This window comes from Leishmania infantum, chromosome 4 (genome assembly GCF_000002875.2).
Source record: "Leishmania infantum JPCM5 genome chromosome 4".
In the NCBI taxonomy this organism is placed as follows: domain Eukaryota; phylum Euglenozoa; class Kinetoplastea; order Trypanosomatida; family Trypanosomatidae; genus Leishmania; species Leishmania infantum.
Window position 1 is genome coordinate 381226 of NC_009389.2, and position 18828 is coordinate 400053.

Consider the following 18828-nt stretch of genomic DNA (forward strand, 5'->3'; position numbering starts at 1 on the left):
TATGCACGGCGGTGGTGGTGATCCGACGGTTTCTGATGAATATGTACGCGGTGGGTGATCATCGTAGAGCACACCATGAAAGCCCAACGGGGTGCGTGAGGGACAGAGACGGGGGGAAAGAGGCGGGAGAAGCGTGAAGGGGCTGCACAGTAAAACTCCATGCACGACAGAGGGGAGGGGCCGACACTGCCCAGAACTGCACGCGCCCTTACGCGTCTCGTTCTTCCGCCGCGGCTTTGTGCCGTCGTGCACGGCTGATCTCCAGACGCGGTGAGCGTCGCCATACGCCCTCTCGCGAGTCGCAGTGCTCCGCGTCACAGCCGTGGCAATGGTGAGGATCTCGCTTATGGAGGTCGATACCAGCCCTCGTCGGCATGCGCACACACAGACGTGCCCCGTGGGATCGGCGTTGCCCTTCTCTTCTTACCCGGTCGGTGGTCTCCAACACAGCAGCATGCATTCCGCAGCCGCCAGTTGCTGCAACGACGGCGCAGCGCTGGCAATGGCAAGCTGCGCTTATCGCCCGTTCCAGTCTTAACGGATGCCATAACGCCAAACATACACACTCACTCAAACACGCACGCGCGCAGAAGAAAAGAGGGATGATGGGACAAGGGTCACCGGGGGGGGAGGGGGGCGAAGCAGATCGCTTTAGCACGAGCAGGCCGTGGCAGTCGAAGGAAAGAGTGAAGGAGGGCGCGGGAGGGAGGGAGGCAGGCAGAGAAAGGTAGGGGAGAGAAGACGCGCTCGTCGACCTTCAGTGCCCATACGTGCCTCTCCGCCTCACTCCATTCCTCCTTCTCTCTCTCTCGCTCTGCACTTCTCCTATTTTTTGCGCTTGCGAATGACGTAGCGATCCACCGCGGCCTTGCCGCCCTTGTCGTTGAGGCGCGAGAAGGTGTCTGCCGTCATCGCACGCTTCACCTCGGCACGCTTCGGGAAGTACGGCCTTGCCTTTCTGCCGGCCTTCACGGCTACCACCTCTTTCCGCAGAAGCTCCTGTTTCACGCTGGATCGCCGATCCTTGACGGATGCATCGCGCGTCTTGGACACGTACAGCTGCGAGGCGCGCTGAAGCTGCTCAAGTTCCGCGTAGAGCCGCTGTGGCGGTGTCAGTTTCATCTCCCGCAGCTCGCGCTGATGGTCCTCGCCGAAGACCTCCTGCTCGTAGTCGGACAAGTCGTACTCGTCGAGGTCCTCGCCGGCCTCCTCCAGCTCGCAGCGGCGAATGACGCACCTGAGGCACTTGATGCGGAAGCGCCGCTCCGCCTCTTCCTTTTCCTCCGCCTCACGCAGGAAGCCGTAATTCTGCTCGAACATGCGCTTATCTGCGCGTCCGAACATCGGGTCAAAACGCGGGTCAATACGCCGCTGCGCCACTGCGGACGTGACAGACGATGCAGTGTTAGTGCTGCTCTTGGCTCCACGCGACGACGTCGTCCGACGCGGTCGCTTATGTGCGTCATGCACTGGTGGAGGGCCGTCGTCGTTCATGAGGGACGATGGGCTGTCGAGGCGCCGCTAAAGAGATGCAAGCGACGACGAGGCACACAGGGAGGAGGAGGAGGGGGGAAAGAGGATTACTGGCTGTCTTCCGCTCAATGCCGCACGCGTGTGCGTGTGCGGACGCCGTTTCTTCTTGCGCTTCCTTGGCAGTGGCGCACTCGCCGACTCGCACACACACACACACACACGGAAGCACGGTGGATGGGACAGAGAGATCGGTGCGTGCGACCTTGTCTGCGTATGCGGGGCATGTGGAGGAAGACATGAGTGAGCCCTCCGCTACTGCCGCTGCCATCGCGTCGCTGCTGCCCACATCGGCGTCACCGCTTGCTCTGGTATGGAAGCGGTATCGCCGACGTTGAGTATCGTGGCTCTAGGATCGCGAGGGGCGAGGGGAGGGTATTGCATGCTTCGATTCGTTGTGTTTGCCTCGGCACATCCAATAGGTATCCAAGTAAAGAAGAAGGAATATCGCATGCGCATAGGCGCGCCGTCGCGCACGTCACGGAGTGCCCTCCGGCCGTCGAGTCGACAACATCGTCATGAGAGCGGCAGCGGCGTCACGTCATGCAAATATATATATATATATATAGGCACATTCACCATATACATGCAGAAGCGGCGTCACGGTGAGGGAGGGCGGGAGACACGGACAACACACTCCTAGGAGAAGAACAGGAAGGGGGCGCGGGAGACACCCCCGCTGCACACGCACGCACGAAACAATACACGCACACGCCCAAACCCCTGCATGGACGCACACATAAAGGCAGACAGAACGAGACACACGCCCACCGCGGTCACGCCATCACAGAGATGGCACCGGGCCTTCCCCCCTCCTGAGGAGGGGAGAGTGGGTGTGTGTGTGCGTGGGCGTGTAAGAGAAGAACAGATATAGCTAAACAGAAAAGAACAAAGGAAGGGGAAGGGAGGGAGGGGGGGCTGCGGTGGAAGCAGCACGTAAGACATCAACGGCACACACACACACACACCGCACACCGAGCCTCTGCACAAGCGAGAGCATGAGAAGCGTGGCTAGAGAGGATGGTGCGGGGAGCGGTGGCAGCCTACATTTCCAGACGGAGGAGAGGCACGAGGGGATGGGACTCTCTGCCCCCTCGCTCTCTCCATAACAGACCTGCTCTCTACCGAAGGCCGTCTCGAGTGTTTTGTGGCGACGGCCTGTGCAGACTGTCGCTTCAGTGCCCTTTCGCCCTCGCCGTGCATGAGATGAGTCTCCTGCAGCGGCGGTTTCGTGGCGCAGGTGCTGACGGAGGCGAAGAGATTGGCCACACCTCCCTGGAAGCTACTTTCATCCACATACGCATTCACGCGTGGCCGGGGGCCGCTCTATGCCCTCGAAGCCTCGCTCACTCACGAGCTTCAGACGTTGGGCTCACGGTGTGACTTGGAGCCCGTCGGCGCGGCGGAGGTCTTGGTCTTCGCGCTGCTCCTGGTGCCCAGGGAAGTCTCTCGCGCCGCCGCGCTCGATGTGCGGCCGCCGTGACGCCGATGGTGCTCCTCCTCCGGTGCCTCCTCGAACTCAGGCATACCTGCCACCATGCTGACCAGCAGCATCAACGCACCAAGCGCAATGGCCACGGTGCCGGCGACGATCTCGATAACGCTGGTGCCGAGCAGCAGGGCGCCGAACAGGATGTAGAAGACGCCACGCGGGCGGTAGTAGAGAAGAACGTGGAAGTACTTCATCCAAATAAACAGGAGTCCGTTGAGCGATGAAAACTGCAGCACCTCCGCGGAGAGGCCGAGCAGGCTGAAGATGAGGCAGTACACACCCAGGAACCCGATGCTTGGGGTGATGATGGAGTGCAGAAAGGCCAGGATGACGCAAACGAAGGCGAGCACGACGACGATGAGCGACATGATTAGAAAAACGACCGGCCAGCTGCGATGGCAGCACGACTGCCGTGACGGCGCCCGTAACTCTCCGTTGTGAGCCCTGCTCATGTTGCGCGCGCGCGGTGAGGTAGTGGCACGGAGAGAGAAACGCGAAGTGTGTGTGCGTGCGTGCGTGAGAGCACGACAGGAGTGCCGTCTACGCGGCTTCCTTTCGTTTTTTTTCCGCTTCGATCGCTTTCTTTGGACGAACGCGAGAGGTCGAAGAAGCACGCCGATAGCGGAGTTCACGGTATACACCCTATATCCTCGCTCTTGCGGTGGTGGTGGTGATGGTGATGGCTGCTGGCCTATGGCAGAAGTGATGGTAATCACTGGGGGGGGGGGCTTGCGTAAACGGATGGGATGGGCTGTGTGCTGCAGGAGAGCAACAGAAGATGGGTGAGGCGGTGGGCCGCAGCGTCGGCGGCGGCAAGAGAGCGAGGACGCGAAGGGGGCAGAGATTGCAGGGGAGGAAAGGCGATGGTGGTGATGATAGGAAGAACAGCCCAGAGGCAACCGTGTGCACGCACACACACACACACACACACACACACGCACGTGTGCTCAAGTCGGCATTCTTTTCCTCTTTGTGGTTCACGTGTGCATCGCATGACCACATGCTCACCGGCGATGCGCTGCGGCGCCGTCGCCCGAGCAACGGCGAACGCGCCCGACACACAAAGACGGAGTTGATGCGCTTGCTCTTGTTTTTCCCCGCCTGATATTTGCACTCGCGGGCATTGAAGCGGCGATAATGGAAACGCCGCTTGCGATCTCGAGAGAGAGAGAGCGCATGGAAGGACGGCGATGCACGTACGCTGAGGTAGTTCCTGAAGCAGGAGTGCTCTACTCAGAACGGGGAAGAGGTGAGAGAAACGATGGATGGCAACAAGCAACAAGTGGGAGGCGGCGTCGCTGCCCTTTCAGCGGAGTGCGCGTGTGCTTTCCTCAGCAAGCTCCTCCCCCCAAAGAAGGGCAGCAAGATGAGAAATAAAAGCGAGAAGAGCACCGAACACGAACGCGCGCGCCTCTCGCAGCTTGATAAAATCCACGGAGATGCACAGCCAGCGCAGAAAATGAAAGAGAGTCGCTCTCGTGCGTTGGCATCTGCACGCATCGTCTCTCTCATCGCGCCACGTCCTTTCCCTCCCTTCCCTCGTATGCACATACAGACAGGTAAGGCCGACGATGCGATAGACTTCAAACCAACCCGACGTGCCTGAGCGAACATGAAGGGAAGGGAGAAGCAGAGGGCCGTAGGGCATGTGCCTGCACAGGACAGCACGTGCCACAGGAGAGAGAGTGCGCACATGAAAATGCAAAGAATGCATTACATCCAGCTGCACCAGCGTCTGGGGGGGGGGGATGGCTGAGGGGGACGAATGGTAGGGAGGAGGGGACGGCGCACGTCGTCGATCGCGCGTCCGGCTTCACACCTTATCTGCATCTTTCACTCGCCCTTTGCCCACAGGCGCCTGCGCATCCCTCTCTCCTGCTCCAAGGATCGGTTTGGCTTGTCTCGCACGCCGTCCCTTGCTGCCCCGTCCTCCGCCACTCACAATACAGTGCCTGCAGGACGCGAACCGTGCCCTACGTCACTTCCCATCAGCTCTGCTTCCCCACCGTTCGGGTTACTGCTCAGGACGCCTTCGCCTCGGCGCTGATGGCGTCCTTGCCTTCCGTTTCCGCCAGAATCTCATTGTACACTTTCTGCATGTGCTGCTGCATTCGCCTTGAGACGTCCTTGCTGTCCTCGTGATCGTAGTCGATAGGGAAGCGGCCAACGCGTACGTGCATGTCCGTCGGCATGCCGCCAATCATCGTCCACCACGGCCATGTCTTCTCGGCACCTGCATGCACCATGTAGTAGGTTTCCATGCGATGCTTGAAAATGGTGTCGAAGATGCCGTAGCGGAACGGCTGCAGAACCCGCGGATTCTTATTGATGGCGCCCTCAGGGAAGATAGCGAGGTTGCCGCCGCTGGCGATGTGGGCGTCGGCGCCCTTCTGCACCTGCGCCTGCTTCTCCTTATCCACCTCGAAGTTACCGTCCTCGCCCGACTTGAAGTACACGGGGAAGTGCCCGACACGGTCGAAGACGCCGCCGAAGATCGGGATCTTGCGCAGCGACGACTTCATCATCGTGCGTGTGTTGAGGAGCTGCCTAAACGGTGTCAGTCCAATGAAGGCGTAGACGTCCCAGAAGGAGGCGTGGTTGCCGACGTACGCGCCGTGATGCTGGCTGATGTCCTCCCACGACAGCCGCTGGCCATTCCCATCGAGGTCAAAGCAGAGTTGCATGCGGATCTGCGGGTTAAGCCACCACACCATGCGGAAGGCCACGACCAGCGGTATAATGCACAGTCGCTGCACGTAGTACGTCGGCACACCGAGGCGGCCAAGCTGCACAACGAGCTTCGTCAGCGCCGACACCGGCAGAATCGTCAGGATGTTGACCATCAGAAACCACGCCCGCATGAGCTTGACAGGAACAAGGCGCTGGCGAAGCAGCACGTACCAGATCGCGCAGGCGATCGACACGAAGACGACAGAGTTGCTGGCCATCTTTCGCCGACGCCCTCTATCGCTCTGCACCTCTGCGACTGATTCGTTTTTGATGTCTTGGAAGAAAATGTGCTGCGTAGTTTTGGCAGGGAGACAGACAGAGAAAGAGAGATGCGGCGAGGAAGTACTGTGCCGCCTGTCGAGGGTACGGGCCGCGCACGACAGCCTGATGTTGTTGCTGGTGCGTGATACACATGCACACACGCACACGCACGAAGAGCGAGTCAGCGATGCACGGGGATAAAGACGGCTCTGCCACAGGCCTCCTCCCGCTCCCCCCTCTTCGCGTGGTGCCAAGCAGCCGTAGGCGGTGTGAGGGGGGCCCAGGTCGGGGAGACACGCTCCAGCCACGCTGGCACGTCGCCCGCCCATATGGATCGTACAAGCGTGTGCACGGCCGCCGGTCGCTCTGACCTCCCCCTCTCACGCCCTAGGCACCCTGGCCCTGCCACCACGCGAAGTGGCCCGGCGCCGGCGAGGGGATAGGAGGGGGTGGAGGGCGAGGGGGGCTCTGCTCGGCTTCCAGCCGGAGAGTGGGCGTGCACTGGCCGCTGAGGCACCACGCGCTGAGGTGTGCGCATCCTCCACCCCACCCGTCGTTCGGGTGAGGAAGAGGGAGGGGGTGAATCAAATAGGCGGCTGGCGAGGGGATGAGGCGGATGGCTGGCCCGTCGCGTATCCGAAAATACAAGCCTACAGAGAACGTAATGGTGGGATGCGCCTGCACTGTGTGTCTGTGTGTGTGTGTGTCTCTGCATCCCTCGCATACACTCCCGATAGCAGGGGCGTGCGGGGGTGCGACGAGAACTGAGACGACGAGGGCGAACGAAGGCACGTGGATGATCCGCAGATGGGCGCGCCCCTGTTTCCACACCACGACGCGTGCATGTTGCTTTCGGCCTTGCTTGGCGGCAACGAGCGGAGAGGTGGCGAAGAGAGAAAGGGCAAAGGCCGAGCAAGCGAGCCCATCACACGGGCAACATACATGCACCGCGTTGGCCGTGACCTCTTCGCCGCCGCCTCCCCGCTCTTCCCTCGTTCACTCCTCCCGCTTCGATGCCACATCAGCTGCTGTCTTGTGGGAGGGGATGGGCGTGGAGGAAGGCTGCAGGAATGTCGAGGTGCCATAGAACTGCACCCCATCCTCTCACGCGGAGGCTCGACGCCGGAGGGCGACGTGGCACCCCTACCGGCTGTGCGTGTGCGATGGCGTGACAAATACAGGGAAAAAGAGTCGAGGACGTGAGCGCTGGACTCTGTACGCTGCGACGATCGCTGAGCGGGTGCTTCCTGTGCCCCCCCCCCCGACCTGCTCCCCTCTCCCCGCCCCTGCCCGCCGCGCACCTCGGCGACAGACGTAAGGGCAACAGCGGGTGATGGAGAAGAGAGGGCACGCCGTAAGACAAGCAGCAACGTGAAGTGGAGCTTCTTGGCAACCAAAATCGAGGCACCCATGTGCAGACACACACGCGCATGCTATGTGAGCGGATGAGGGGAGCTGAAGACCGTCTTCGACGCCCTACACCATAAGCATCTGCTCGCGCACAGACGAAGAAGGACGGGGAGGAAGAGGGGCCATCAAACACGCTTCTCAAGCACGAAGTGATGAGCACGCAAGAAGATATCGACGCCACGAACGCATCAGCATTATGAATAAGTTGCGAACCAAGTCAGCGCCTATGACAGGGAGCAAGTAAGGAGGCCATTACACACACACACACACACATACACACAGAGGGCGGGGGTCGGGGGCGTTATCGTGGCAGTGAGGTGACTAGGTGGAGGGGCAGGGGGCGCGCATGAAGCTGGTGCTTTCCTGCACGTGCGTCGGTGACCATGGGGCCGCAGGCACCTCTTGGTGGACTGTTCTTCCGCTCCACCCCCTCCACCTGTCTGTTCACACGACGACAGCGGTCGGCTCCCTGCACAGCAATCCTACCTGCGGGCCGTTGAGGTTTTACGGCGGGTTTACGCCGTCGCCCTTGTCGGATGAGCCTCACGAGCAGTGTGGGGCGGCGCAATGTCCAGCGTCTTTGCCCCCTTCGCCTCCGACACTGGACCGTTGCGTCGCCGCCTCCGCCTCTCCTCCGCGGCGGCTACCTCAGCCGCGATCTCGTCCCGCACCTGCTGCATGCGCACCTGCAGTCCCACCGCGACGTTTCTGCTGGAGTCCCTGTCGAAGTCGATCGGGTAGGCGCCGATGCGGATGTGGACGTCGGCCGGCAGCCCGCCGCACGCCATTCGCGGCGGCCACGTCTTCTCGCTGCCGACAGATACCACGTAGTAGACGCGGAGGCGATGCTCGATGACGGTAGCAAAGGTGCCGTAGCGGAACGGCTGCAGCGTCTCCGGGGTTTTGTTGACGGCGCCCTCAGGGAAGAAGGCGACGCTGCCGCCGAGGCGCAGGTGCCAGCGCATGTGTTGCGACACTATCGCCTGCTTCTCCTTGTCCACGTGGAAGTTACCGTCCTCGCCCGACTTGAAGTGCACGGGGAAGTGCCCGACACGGTCGAAGACGCCGCCGAAGATCGGGATCTTGCGCAGCGACGACTTCATCAGTGTGCGCATCTGTATTAGGTGCGACATGGGCGTAATGCCGACCATCACGAAGGCATCCCAGAAGGAGGTGTGGTTCAGTGTAAAGGCGGTGCCGGTACGGGCGATGTCGTCCCAGCACCCCGGCTTTCCATGCTCGTTGGCGTCGAACTGCACGTGCATGCGGATCTGTGGGTTGACCCACCACACAGCCTTGAAAACGCAGCCGAAGATGAGGACGCAGATGCTCTGCACACACCGCCGCGGCACACCGAGGTAGCGGAGCGGGTCGATCAGGTAGACAAGCGCAGAGGATGGAATGATTAGGGCGGTGGAGGAGAGCAGAAACCACTTCTGCATGATCCACTTCGGCACGAGGCGCTGGCGAAGAAGTGTGTAGCCGGTGCCGAGCGCCACGGCCAGCAGGGCGCCCTGCTGTCTGCCCGTCAGGTGCGGCAGCCGTGCGGCCGTCTCATGTACTACGCGAGCCACCGCTGCACCCATCTTTACGGAGAGCGAGGGAATACACGCGATGCTGCAGGTGTGCGTGTGTGTGTGTGCCCGTGTTGGTGTCCGCCTCCTATGTACGTACGCGAGAAGGGCAGCAGCAAGGAACGCAAGATAAAGAGTTGGAGACGAGAAGTGGGAGGGCACATAGTCCGACACACCGACAGAGAGGTGCGAAGGAGGCGTACCGACGGAGCGGGGAGACAGACAGAGCCGAGCGGCGACAAGAGGAGGAGGGCCGCTATAAAGACTCCACGCGCTCGGTCTGCTTTCGTGCAATGAGCGGGGCTCCACGTCACTCTCCCCCCCTCAAACGCCTTCCCACGGCCCTGCCACTGGCCCCCTCCCGCTCCCCCCTCTCCGCGTGGTGCCAAGCAGCCGTAGGCGGTGTGAGGGGGGCCCAGGTCGGGGAGACACGCTCCAGCCACGCTGGCACGTCGCCCGCCCATATGGATCGTACAAGCGTGTGCACGGCCGCCGGTCGCTCTGACCTCCCCCTCTCACGCCCTAGGCACCCTGGCCCTGCCACCACGCGAAGTGGCCCGGCGCCGGCGAGGGGATAGGAGGGGGTGGAGGGCGAGGGGGGCTCTGCTCGGCTTCCAGCCGGAGAGTGGGCGTGCACTGGCCGCTGAGGCACCACGCGCTGAGGTGTGCGCATCCTCCACCCCACCCGTCGTTCAGGAGAGGAGGAGGGAGCCTTCTGAGGAAAAGGATGAGCGCGTGTAGCGAGATGGCAACGCGTGTGTGGCAGTGAGCGACGGCAGGAACGGCAAGAGAAGAAAGAGAGATGAAGCACGATACTGACCCGTGTGAGAAAGCGGGAACGCCTTCGTTCGAGGGATCGAGTGGTGGAGGCGATGGCCGTCCCTACGTAATGTGTCCCGTCGTCGAGAGAGCAGATAGGTGCGCGTGCCGTTCGGCCTTCTTTTGTTTTCCTTGGGCTCGCACACGCCCGCACACCCACCCACACACACATGTACATATACATACACAGACATGCATATACACCCCCCCCACACACACAGAGGCAGCTCGTATCTCCCCTTTCTCGCTTTCTAAAGTGTCTCCTCTCGACATGAAGACGCACAAGCGCACCTCTTTTCGCAGTGCACGCAACGATGCTTGCCGACACGCGCGCTGCGGTGGTGTGGGCCCGAGCGAGTCAGCCTCACCCAGCTGGCTGCGGCATGCTCACGGAGGTGGCGCTTGACATGGACGAGGACGAGGAGCGGCGGTCGCTGCTGCAGCTGCTGCTGTGACCTCCGTGGATTTCATTGTAAATGCGCAGCGCGTCCTCGTCGCCGCACGTGGGGCCGAGGGAGCCGAGGTTGCACACATGGCCGCTGCGTGGCGCCTGTGGCCGTGCCGAGTCTTCGGAGAGGACGAAGGCCGCGCTGCTGGCGTTACTTCTGAAGCAGTTCCGCGCCGCTAGGCCAGTGCCTCGCTCGCCCGAAGAGCCGCCCTCATCGTCGTCGCCACCGCTCTCGTCGTCGTCGTCATCCTCGGAAGACATCTCGGCCAGGTGAGGCGGAAACCCCTGCAGTGCCGGCACGAGGCCGCTGCCCACGTGCGCCATTGTTGGAGGTCGTTCGACTTCCTCGCCAGCAGCCACTGCCGCTGGTGTGGCAGCAGCAGTGCTGTCGACCACGGCAGACCTGGTGGACAGCGTCGGATCGAGCCGTGCGGAAGCTAGAGACGGCGTCGTCGTAGTCACTTGTCGCAGCTGTGCCTTAAGCTCCGCCGCTTCGCGAGTTCGGGCGCGCAGGGCCTCAGTGAGGCGTTCGAGTTGCCGCCTATCCTCCTCCACATCCCTGTCAAGAATTGCACCGGCCATCAGGTGCGCCGGCGAAGACACAGGAGGCGCCTCCACAGGAGCGGGAGACGATGCATAGCCACTGCAGGAGCTGGGGGTCGGTGTTGCGATCGGCAGCATGCCCTCATCACCTTCATTGATCGCTGACGGAGTGACAGCGCCATTTTGGTCTGCCGACACGGGATCGGCGTGACAGGGCGCCGACAGTGTGCCCCAACCGCCTTTCAATCGATTAGCAGCGTCGACAACGCCACTCACGCGCGGCGGCGCACTGGACAGACGGCAGAGACGACGCAGCACCGTCACCCAGGCCGAGGCGGAGGTGAGCCCTGCCGCCGTGGAAGCGGGGATGATGAGAAAGGAGAGGGAATCGGCTGACGCGGCGGCACCACAGGCAGCGCCAGGGGCAATGCGGAGACGCAGGCCACCGCCGCACGCCTCACCCGCCTCCGCCGCCGGCTCGATGCTGCAGGCGGGGGTGAGAGGGACGACAGGGTATCCATCATCCATGGCGGATGCCTGGGAGTCACTGTCACCGTGCTCTGCTGCGTCGTGGTGTTTACTCGACGGCCGGTCCGTCTCGAAGGAGTGAGGGTCATCTTCAGCGTCCTCCGTGAAGTGAAGCTGCGGGCGCGGTGAGAGACACAGCCGGAGTCGTGCACGATACCGCAGGCTGAGCACGTCGTCGAGCAGCCACACCGGTTGAGACCGCAGCAGCTGCTGTAATACACGCTGATGCACCACGTAGTCACGAAGGGTGAACTCCGGAGAGGGCTCTACCGACGGCGACGGCGACGCAGAAGCGTCGGACATGTCTGAGAGACGTGGAAGGAGGAAGAGGGAAAAGAGATGACCGAACACACACACCCACACACGCACCTCAGCGCGAGCAGCGTCCGTTACAGGCGCGTTTTGCGAGGGGTGAGAGGACGTGCTGAGCTGTCCCGGTGACGAGGCGGCGAGGTCTGTCTACGAATCTGTTCTGTGAGCGCACTTGTGAGTATGCCGGTGTGCTTGGCGCTGCTGTGAGAGAGAGAAGGCGAGGAAAAGAAGGACAGCCAGTGAAGGCGCCAACGCAGAGGAAGGACGGGAGGTGAGCTGGACAGGCCACGATGGGCGAGACGATGCCTCCGCTCGCCCACCCCCTTCTGCCCTAGGTGGCACGTCGTACAGCATGCGGCGATACCCAAGCGCGGTGCTGCCGACATTCCACGAATGATGGGATCCTTTCTTCATGTGTATGGGTGGGTTCAGATGTGTAGCACGGAGAAGAAGAGCGGCGCTACGGGTCGCGTGAGTAGGAGCTACCCATGGCGCTGAGGAAGTTGTCCGATACGTACGGCAAGATGTTGTACAGGAGACTCATGCGGTCCCGCATCACGTTGCTACTCAGCCCCATTCGCGCCTCCGTCACCTCCGCGACCGCCTCCGCCCAGGCCGAGGACGATGCCGAGGCGAGCACATCGCCAAGTCGGTTCGTCTCGACCAGAAGCCGCAGTGAGGTGGTGAGCTCGTCGTTCGTGAGGCGGGCGCTCACGCGCTTGATGTCGTCGGCGGTGACGCGGCTAATGTCTGCCTTGCTGACACGAATCAGGCGCCGCTCCAACGGCAGCGATGCCGCTATGGACGATGACGACCGCGTGTTGGCGGCCGCGGAAGAGAAGGGCCACATGTGGCACGGATTCTTGCCGGCACACGGCCGTGGCTGCTTGTCACCGCAGGCTCAGAAGAAGGGGGTCGAGTATGGGAAAAGGGAGGCACGTTGGGGGGAGGAAGGATAGGGCGCGTAGCGGCGGTCCCTCTGCACGCGCTGCCCGGCAGGATGCCGTCACACACACACACACACCATCATCATCATTGGCGCGCGCGCCTTCGACAAGCCTCACCAAGACCTTTACGGCGCGTTAAGGTGAGCTTGAACGCAGCGTGAGCGAGTTCGCGACGATGGTGAGGAGCTGTGAGCAGAGGACACAAGCACCTGAGTGGCAATCGCCGTGGTTCTCGCATCAACGGTCACCCCCCTCCCGCCCCAACACTACCGGGCACGTCGGATCCAACGCCGGATAGTCAACAAGATGACGCATGTGTGGGCTCAACAACAGCAACCCGCGACACCCATCGCTCACGCCGTCGCTCTCGCTTTCGGTTCCCTTGGTCATGGCCAGTCTCAGCTGCAGGATTTTGTAAGCTTCTTGTCCATTATACCGCATCGCAGTACGCACACACACACACACACGTGTACGCAAGTGCACTGCCTCTTGCACGCACGTTGCCAGCGTCGTTGCCCGCCTGCAGTGCCGCAAAAAGAAGGGGGCTGGCTGGTTGGCTGGTTGGGGGTGATGATGCTACGAGAAAGAAGGAAGCGACGATAGTCGGGCGAAGCAGAGCCGCTGTCCGCACACCCCCTCACTGGCGCGCCGCTTCGCCGACCTCGTCACCATCGCCCGGAGCCGCGTCATCGTCGGCGTCCTCGCTCCCGCCGCTGGCGACGCTGTACCACTCTTGCTCCTCCTTGTCTTCGCTCCCGTCGACATCGTACCAGTCACGCTGCTCGCCGCCAGCCTCGTCGTCTCCAGACCCTTCGCGGGCACCGCCCCAGATGCGGTCTTGGAACTCGCGGCGCACCTCGTACAGCAGATTGCGCACGTACTCGTTCTCACCGAACGTCTCCAGGTTGCCCCGCAGCATTTGCATGACCCGCTGCACGGTGGCCGGCTGCGCGCCGTCCTCACCAGCCCCTAGACCAAGCGCGGCGGCCTCCTGTGCCATGGCCAGCTCCGCAGCGTCGGGCTCGAGCAGATCGGCAGGAATCGGCGCCACACTCGCGCCCATGACGGAGTCGCGGGTGATGTTGCGGTAGCGTGACTGGCCAACACAGGTGACAGACGACAGCTCGTTGGCATTTTCCTCACTGCTGTCACCGCTGTCGGCAGCACGGACGCCAGTCGCGGGCTCGGAGAGCATACGCCGCACGACATGCCGCAGAAGCGAGATACACTCGCTCAGCTTCCACAGCTCCTCGTGACGGGCCACGAATAAATCGGCCAGGCGGTTGTGCACGGCGGCATCCGCGGCGCTGTCAGGGTGGCCGTCTGCCTGCCACATGAGCTGCTGCCACGCACTTGCCTGAGATGACGACGAGAGCGTTGCTCCTTCGGTGCCACACACCACGTCGACACCACCGAGCGCGTCCACCAGGCGAACCGCCGCCTGTGGAAAGCGCAGCACCGCCGCCGAGAGAAGCTCCACCGCGGACGGGGTGGCCGCCAGGGAAGCACGCTGCGCATCCGTGAGCCCACGGAGCACCTTGGACGGCCGGCACGCACTGCCGCTCACCTCGTCAGAGCGCTGACGCGCCTCCTCGCGTTCAATGAAGTGCTTCGCCAGTGCCCAGCTGAACGCATAGTTTGGAAGGCACAGCACGTCTTCGGCGAGCGTGGCGTCACGCAGCGTCAGCCCCGCAGCCGCCAGCGCCTCCTTCACATCCGCCTCCTCGGACTCGGCGGCAGCACCGCGGCGAGGCTGCCTGCGTGCCGCACGCACTGCAAGGGCGCGGTGGCGCACCTCCAGCAGCCACACCCAACGCTTCGCTCGCAGCGCGGTGTAGTCGAGCAGTAACAACATGCCGCACGGGTCGTCTGGGTCGAGGGAGAGAAGGCAGCGAGTGCGCTCGTAGGCCGTGCGCAGGCAGCCGCGCTTCAGTGCCGCATGCACGCCGCGCTGCAGCACTTGAAAGATGAGCGTGTTGGCGCTGCGGTGGCATGGCAGCTGCCGCGACACCCACGTTCCGGAGAGCGCGAAACGGCGCAGCACGACGCCGACTTGGTACAGCGCCACGTCCAGCAGCTCCATCGCAAAGGCGCTCTCGCCAGTGGCCTCCATCGCGTACACGCACTGCAGCAGGGTCGGAATGTGGTAGACGCGGTTTCGCGCAAGGCAGTCGACGAGGTCTTGCACGCCGCCCAAACGCTCCTGGCACGCCTCCAGCGACGCCTGTGCGCGCTGAAAGGCGTGGGAGGAGCAGACGAGGAGGTAGGCGCGCCACACCTGGCCCCACACGTCGTGCGCCTCTTCAGTGGTGAGGAAAATGCCGAGGGAGTCGTACGGGATCCAGCGATAGCGGTTGGGCGTTGCGAAAGCGCTGTGAACAAACTTCACTGTCATGTGATGTGCGGGGAAGAAGGAGACGCTGCCGGTGTCCCGCACGCGCCCGTCAGCGCGGCGGTGCGGCGTGCGACCGTCGCCGACGTCCTCGACTGCCTCTGCGCCAAACATGCGAATCCGCTCCAGACGCGTGTCGAGCTGATGGGCGTCGCAGGCCATCACGAGTTGAAGAAACGAAGTCTCGCCAGCACCGCCTCCTGTCACCGCACCGCCCGTTGACGGGCCCGTTCCTGTTGAAGATGCTGCGACCAGCACCGACCCACCACCGGGGTGATGCTCCGCTACTGGACTGCCCACGCCACTGCTGCTGGCAGGGTCGACCTGCTCGTTCTGGCGGCGCGCCAATACGGCATCCAGCAGCGCCTCCTCCTCCGCCTGCCGCTGTCGCTGCTGCTGCCGCCGCGACTTCTTCTTCTCCGCCCTCCGCCGCTTTTTAGCGTCTTCGGCGGCGGCGGCGGTCTCCTCCGCACGGGCTGCCGCGTCCTCCATCGGCGTCTTCTTCGAATTCCGCCTTGCTGTACTGCCGTTGGTGTGATCCTCATCTTCGCTCACCTCCTCCCAGTCGTCTGTAGTGACGCTGGTCGACGGCGGCGGTGCTGGAGCAGAGGGTGCTGCCTCGTTAGCATCGATCTTGCCCTTCTTGGGTCGCTCTGATGTACTCGACGAGAGCGTAGGAGGGCCAGCGAGGATGTCAGTCCCTGGCACGTGTGGTGCGGCAGCCTCCGTCTTCTTCGACTTCTTCCGTTGGCGGTGGTGGTCCGACTTCCTCACCTGCATCGTCCTCGGCACTGCATCGTCGTCGAAGTCGTCTGCGTCGAGGCCGGTGGCACGATCGACTAGATCCTGCAAGCGGCGCATCTGCCGAGAGGACATGATGATCGGTGCACGCACACGCTTAGGAGAGAAGAGAACAATACGTGCAGAGAGGCGGCCAGGGGGGAGACGACGCGTGTGTGGCCTAGAGATCCTGCTGAGGATGTCCGTGTGCGTGTATGCGTGGAAATGGGATGGGGGGGGGGCTGTGTCGGCAAGAGAGGAAGCTGTCCAGAATGCCGATGCGCGGGCACTCGCTCACGCACAAGGGCACAGAGAAGAGCGGCACTGCGCAGCTGATATCCGTTCCTGCAGGAGAGGCGAAGAGAGAAAGACGGAGGGAGGGAGGGAGTGATGGCGCAAGTACAGCATCACCGCGTGCACGTCTGTCTACGTGTGAGGGGCGTGACACACCGAGGTCGGAAAGACAAGATGCGGAAGGGAGGCGGGCAGAGGTGTTCGTTTCCGTGTGTCGCAGCAGAAAAAGGGTGGGGTGGGGGGATGCTCACCCTTCTGTACAGCTGCGGCGTGGCTCACAACTGCGTTGAATGAGGCCGTAGATAGAGAAGGCGCCGTGCTTCTTGTGCTATCCAAGCACACACGTATATGTCTAACGGACAGAGCGCAAATTCCGTCAATCTAGTTCTATGCTCCACAACCAGAGAAGGCACGCGGGTGACGGCACGGAAGGAAACGAGAGGCGTACTGCCCCGCTCTGCCCCCCTTCCTTCTCCATCCTTGCGGGAGGAGGAGGCATGAGAGCAGTGCTGCGCCACCGTCTGTGTCTGTCTGTCTGACACGAACACACACACACACACAGACAGACAGACACAGAGAGAGAGAGACCCACGCACTTCGCTTCCACCTTGACGGCCATGGCACGCAGACCAAACTGAAGCGTGTTGGTTGTTTCGTACAGGTGCTCGCTACTGGGGCCAACGGTGAGGATGATCGAGGTGCGGCTACGCCCGCCGATCGAGTCCTGCAGGATGCGTGTCAGCTTCGCATTGCGCCACGGAACGTGCTTCGTGCCGGCTGAGAGGGAGCTGACGACGTGGCCGAGAGCCAGGAGAGATGCGTTGATCGTCTTGGCCTCATCCTTGCGGATCGGGTCGGCGTTGGTGATGCCAGTCTTGCTAAAGCGCTCGTAGCCGGCCAGATCGATGAACGTGATCTTGCCGCGCAGTTTACCTTTGCTGATGTCCTCCATGTCCTCAGACGTGACGTAGACGATCATGGCGGTGTGCCCGCGGCTCGACTCCGCGTTCATGGCGGTTGACCCGATGACGCGGCGCGCATTTCCCTCGTTGTAGAAGCGCATGAAGTCCTTGGAGCTCGCCAAGGCGTGGGAGGTGCACCCTGTCAGCGACACCCCGTTCTCCTCGTCGTAGTGGATCTCCACCCGATCCTTGCCCTCATGCACCATCAAGTCACCAAGATTATCGCGGTAGATCTGCACGAATTGGCCCGTCACCACGTACGTTCGCGTCGGGTCGCTCGCCTCGTTGGCTTGGATCTTCTCGAAGATGTACTTCGCCGCACGGGGGATGATGCCGAGGTGATGGGGGTCGGTGTTGCACATGGTGTAGGACTTCCCAGTGCCGGTCTGGCCGTAACACATCAGCGCGGAGCAGAAGCCGTTGAAAGCATGGTCAATGCACGGGATCGCGACGGATTCGAACACTTCCGACTGATCGGCGAGCGGGCCGAAGCTGCCGTCAAAGTCGTAGTGGCGCTCATCTTTGACGACGACGCGCTTGTCCTCCAGAGTGACGAGCGCGTGGCCGCCTTCCTTGTAATCTTTCTTGATGGTGGGGCGCAGTCGACAGTACACAAGGCACCGAGAGAGGGCCTGGCCGTCGTCGTTGTCGCAAACATCGATGCCGCTGCCGCTGGTGCGCCTGTTAGTCGGCGTCTTGGCCGACTTCTTCTTCGCCTTCGTGGCAGCCGATGTTGTCGAAGTTGGCGAGGCGGCCGCTGCTGAGCCGTCGTCGACTTCGTCTAACGCATCGCCGACGCGAAGACGTGAATCTTCGCCTTCCACCGCCGATCCGGCGGCTACGCTCACCTCACCAGCGGAGCTCATCAAGCACCGTTAGCCGGGGAAGGGTGGGTCGTTGTATCTTCTCTGAAGGCGGGCAAAAAAACTGCAGTGTGCTGCGCAGCTGCCCGGGAAGTTGGCACGTGCGCTCGATAACGGAGCGAATGCGGAGCGGAGTGCACAAGACACACGCAGCAAAAAAACTGAGAAGTCAAAACAAAACAGCACCTCGGCTGCACGGAGGAAATGAGGAAGAAGAGCCCACTCAGAGGGAGACGCGAGTGGGAGGGAGATGAAGATGCTGTCGGTGAGGTGTGGTCTTGCCGTCCTTCTCCGTGCGTATGGGAGTGTCTTCGCCAACAGAAACGAAAAAGTGCAAAAAAAAAGAGGTTTGCTCGCGCTTCTGTATCTGTGCGTAGGTGTGCGCGTGTGTGTGTGTGCGGAACACAGCGTTTGTGGTCCCTTTCTGGCGCAAGAAAGGGCGAATCAACAGGCAACAGGCGAATACGTTCTCAATGAAGACCCCATGTGTTGCGTCAACGTGTGCGTGTGCTCGACTCTCCACCTGCCCTTTCCGTCTCGGCAGGGCTCAAGCGTCGGGCCCTCACTCGTGTATGTATGCAGGTGTGGAGAAGATTATGAGGGAATAGGAGCGTGAATATGGTGAAAGGTGCTTCTTTCTGCTGTCGCTGTACTTGCTCTCGCGCATATGGGCACCTAGCAGGGCGGCAGCGAGATAAGTGGCAGCCGCGATGCTTGCCCACTCCTACTTGCAAGCAAGCACACACAGACCAAGAAACGCGAATGCACACATGATCGGTGGCAACACGTTCAAAGAAGTGAGCCCAGAAAAAAAGAGAGGAGGGTGAGAGGGGGTATGATAGACGGGGAAGGAGGGGGGTATGAGGAGAGGAAAAGTCGTACAAAGAAGGCTTTGACTTTCTCACATGTGCAGGCAGCACAATGTCATAGAGGTATNGCGAGG

General features: G+C 62.1%; 8 protein-coding genes across 8 annotated transcripts; all 8 read right to left on the reverse strand.

Annotated features, from left to right (window-relative positions):
- Nucleotides 1-825: 825 nt before the first annotated feature.
- LINJ_04_1020 (conserved hypothetical protein) lies at nt 826-1494 on the reverse strand (the record flags this gene model as incomplete). The annotated part of the gene is made up of 1 exon (XM_001462904.1): nt 826-1494. The coding sequence occupies one exon, from the start codon at nt 1492-1494 to the stop codon at nt 826-828; it is 669 nt and encodes a 222-aa protein (XP_001462941.1).
- A 1395-nt stretch (nt 1495-2889) lies between these two features.
- LINJ_04_1030 (conserved hypothetical protein) lies at nt 2890-3474 on the reverse strand (the record flags this gene model as incomplete). Its single annotated transcript, XM_001462905.1, has 1 exon — nt 2890-3474. One exon carries the CDS (start codon nt 3472-3474, stop codon nt 2890-2892), a length of 585 nt encoding a protein of 194 aa, XP_001462942.1.
- Nucleotides 3475-5043: 1569 nt separating this feature from the next.
- On the reverse strand, nt 5044-5970 carry LINJ_04_1040 (acyltransferase-like protein, copy 1; the record flags this gene model as incomplete). The annotated part of the gene is made up of 1 exon (XM_001462906.1): nt 5044-5970. One exon carries the CDS (start codon nt 5968-5970, stop codon nt 5044-5046), a length of 927 nt encoding a protein of 308 aa, XP_001462943.1.
- Nucleotides 5971-7938: 1968 nt separating this feature from the next.
- LINJ_04_1050 (acyltransferase-like protein, copy 2) lies at nt 7939-9009 on the reverse strand (the record flags this gene model as incomplete). Its single annotated transcript, XM_001462907.1, has 1 exon — nt 7939-9009. One exon carries the CDS (start codon nt 9007-9009, stop codon nt 7939-7941), a length of 1071 nt encoding a protein of 356 aa, XP_001462944.1.
- A 1171-nt stretch (nt 9010-10180) lies between these two features.
- Nucleotides 10181-11638, reverse strand: LINJ_04_1060 (hypothetical protein; the record flags this gene model as incomplete). Its single annotated transcript, XM_001462908.1, has 1 exon — nt 10181-11638. One exon carries the CDS (start codon nt 11636-11638, stop codon nt 10181-10183), a length of 1458 nt encoding a protein of 485 aa, XP_001462945.1.
- A 469-nt stretch (nt 11639-12107) lies between these two features.
- LINJ_04_1070 (conserved hypothetical protein) lies at nt 12108-12497 on the reverse strand (the record flags this gene model as incomplete). The annotated part of the gene is made up of 1 exon (XM_001462909.1): nt 12108-12497. The coding sequence occupies one exon, from the start codon at nt 12495-12497 to the stop codon at nt 12108-12110; it is 390 nt and encodes a 129-aa protein (XP_001462946.1).
- Nucleotides 12498-13231: 734 nt separating this feature from the next.
- Nucleotides 13232-15862, reverse strand: LINJ_04_1080 (conserved hypothetical protein; the record flags this gene model as incomplete). The annotated part of the gene is made up of 1 exon (XM_001462910.1): nt 13232-15862. The coding sequence occupies one exon, from the start codon at nt 15860-15862 to the stop codon at nt 13232-13234; it is 2631 nt and encodes an 876-aa protein (XP_001462947.1).
- Nucleotides 15863-16436: 574 nt separating this feature from the next.
- On the reverse strand, nt 16437-17888 carry LINJ_04_1090 (conserved hypothetical protein; the record flags this gene model as incomplete). Its single annotated transcript, XM_001462911.2, has 1 exon — nt 16437-17888. One exon carries the CDS (start codon nt 17886-17888, stop codon nt 16437-16439), a length of 1452 nt encoding a protein of 483 aa, XP_001462948.2.
- Between the last annotated feature and the right edge of the window lie 940 nt (nt 17889-18828).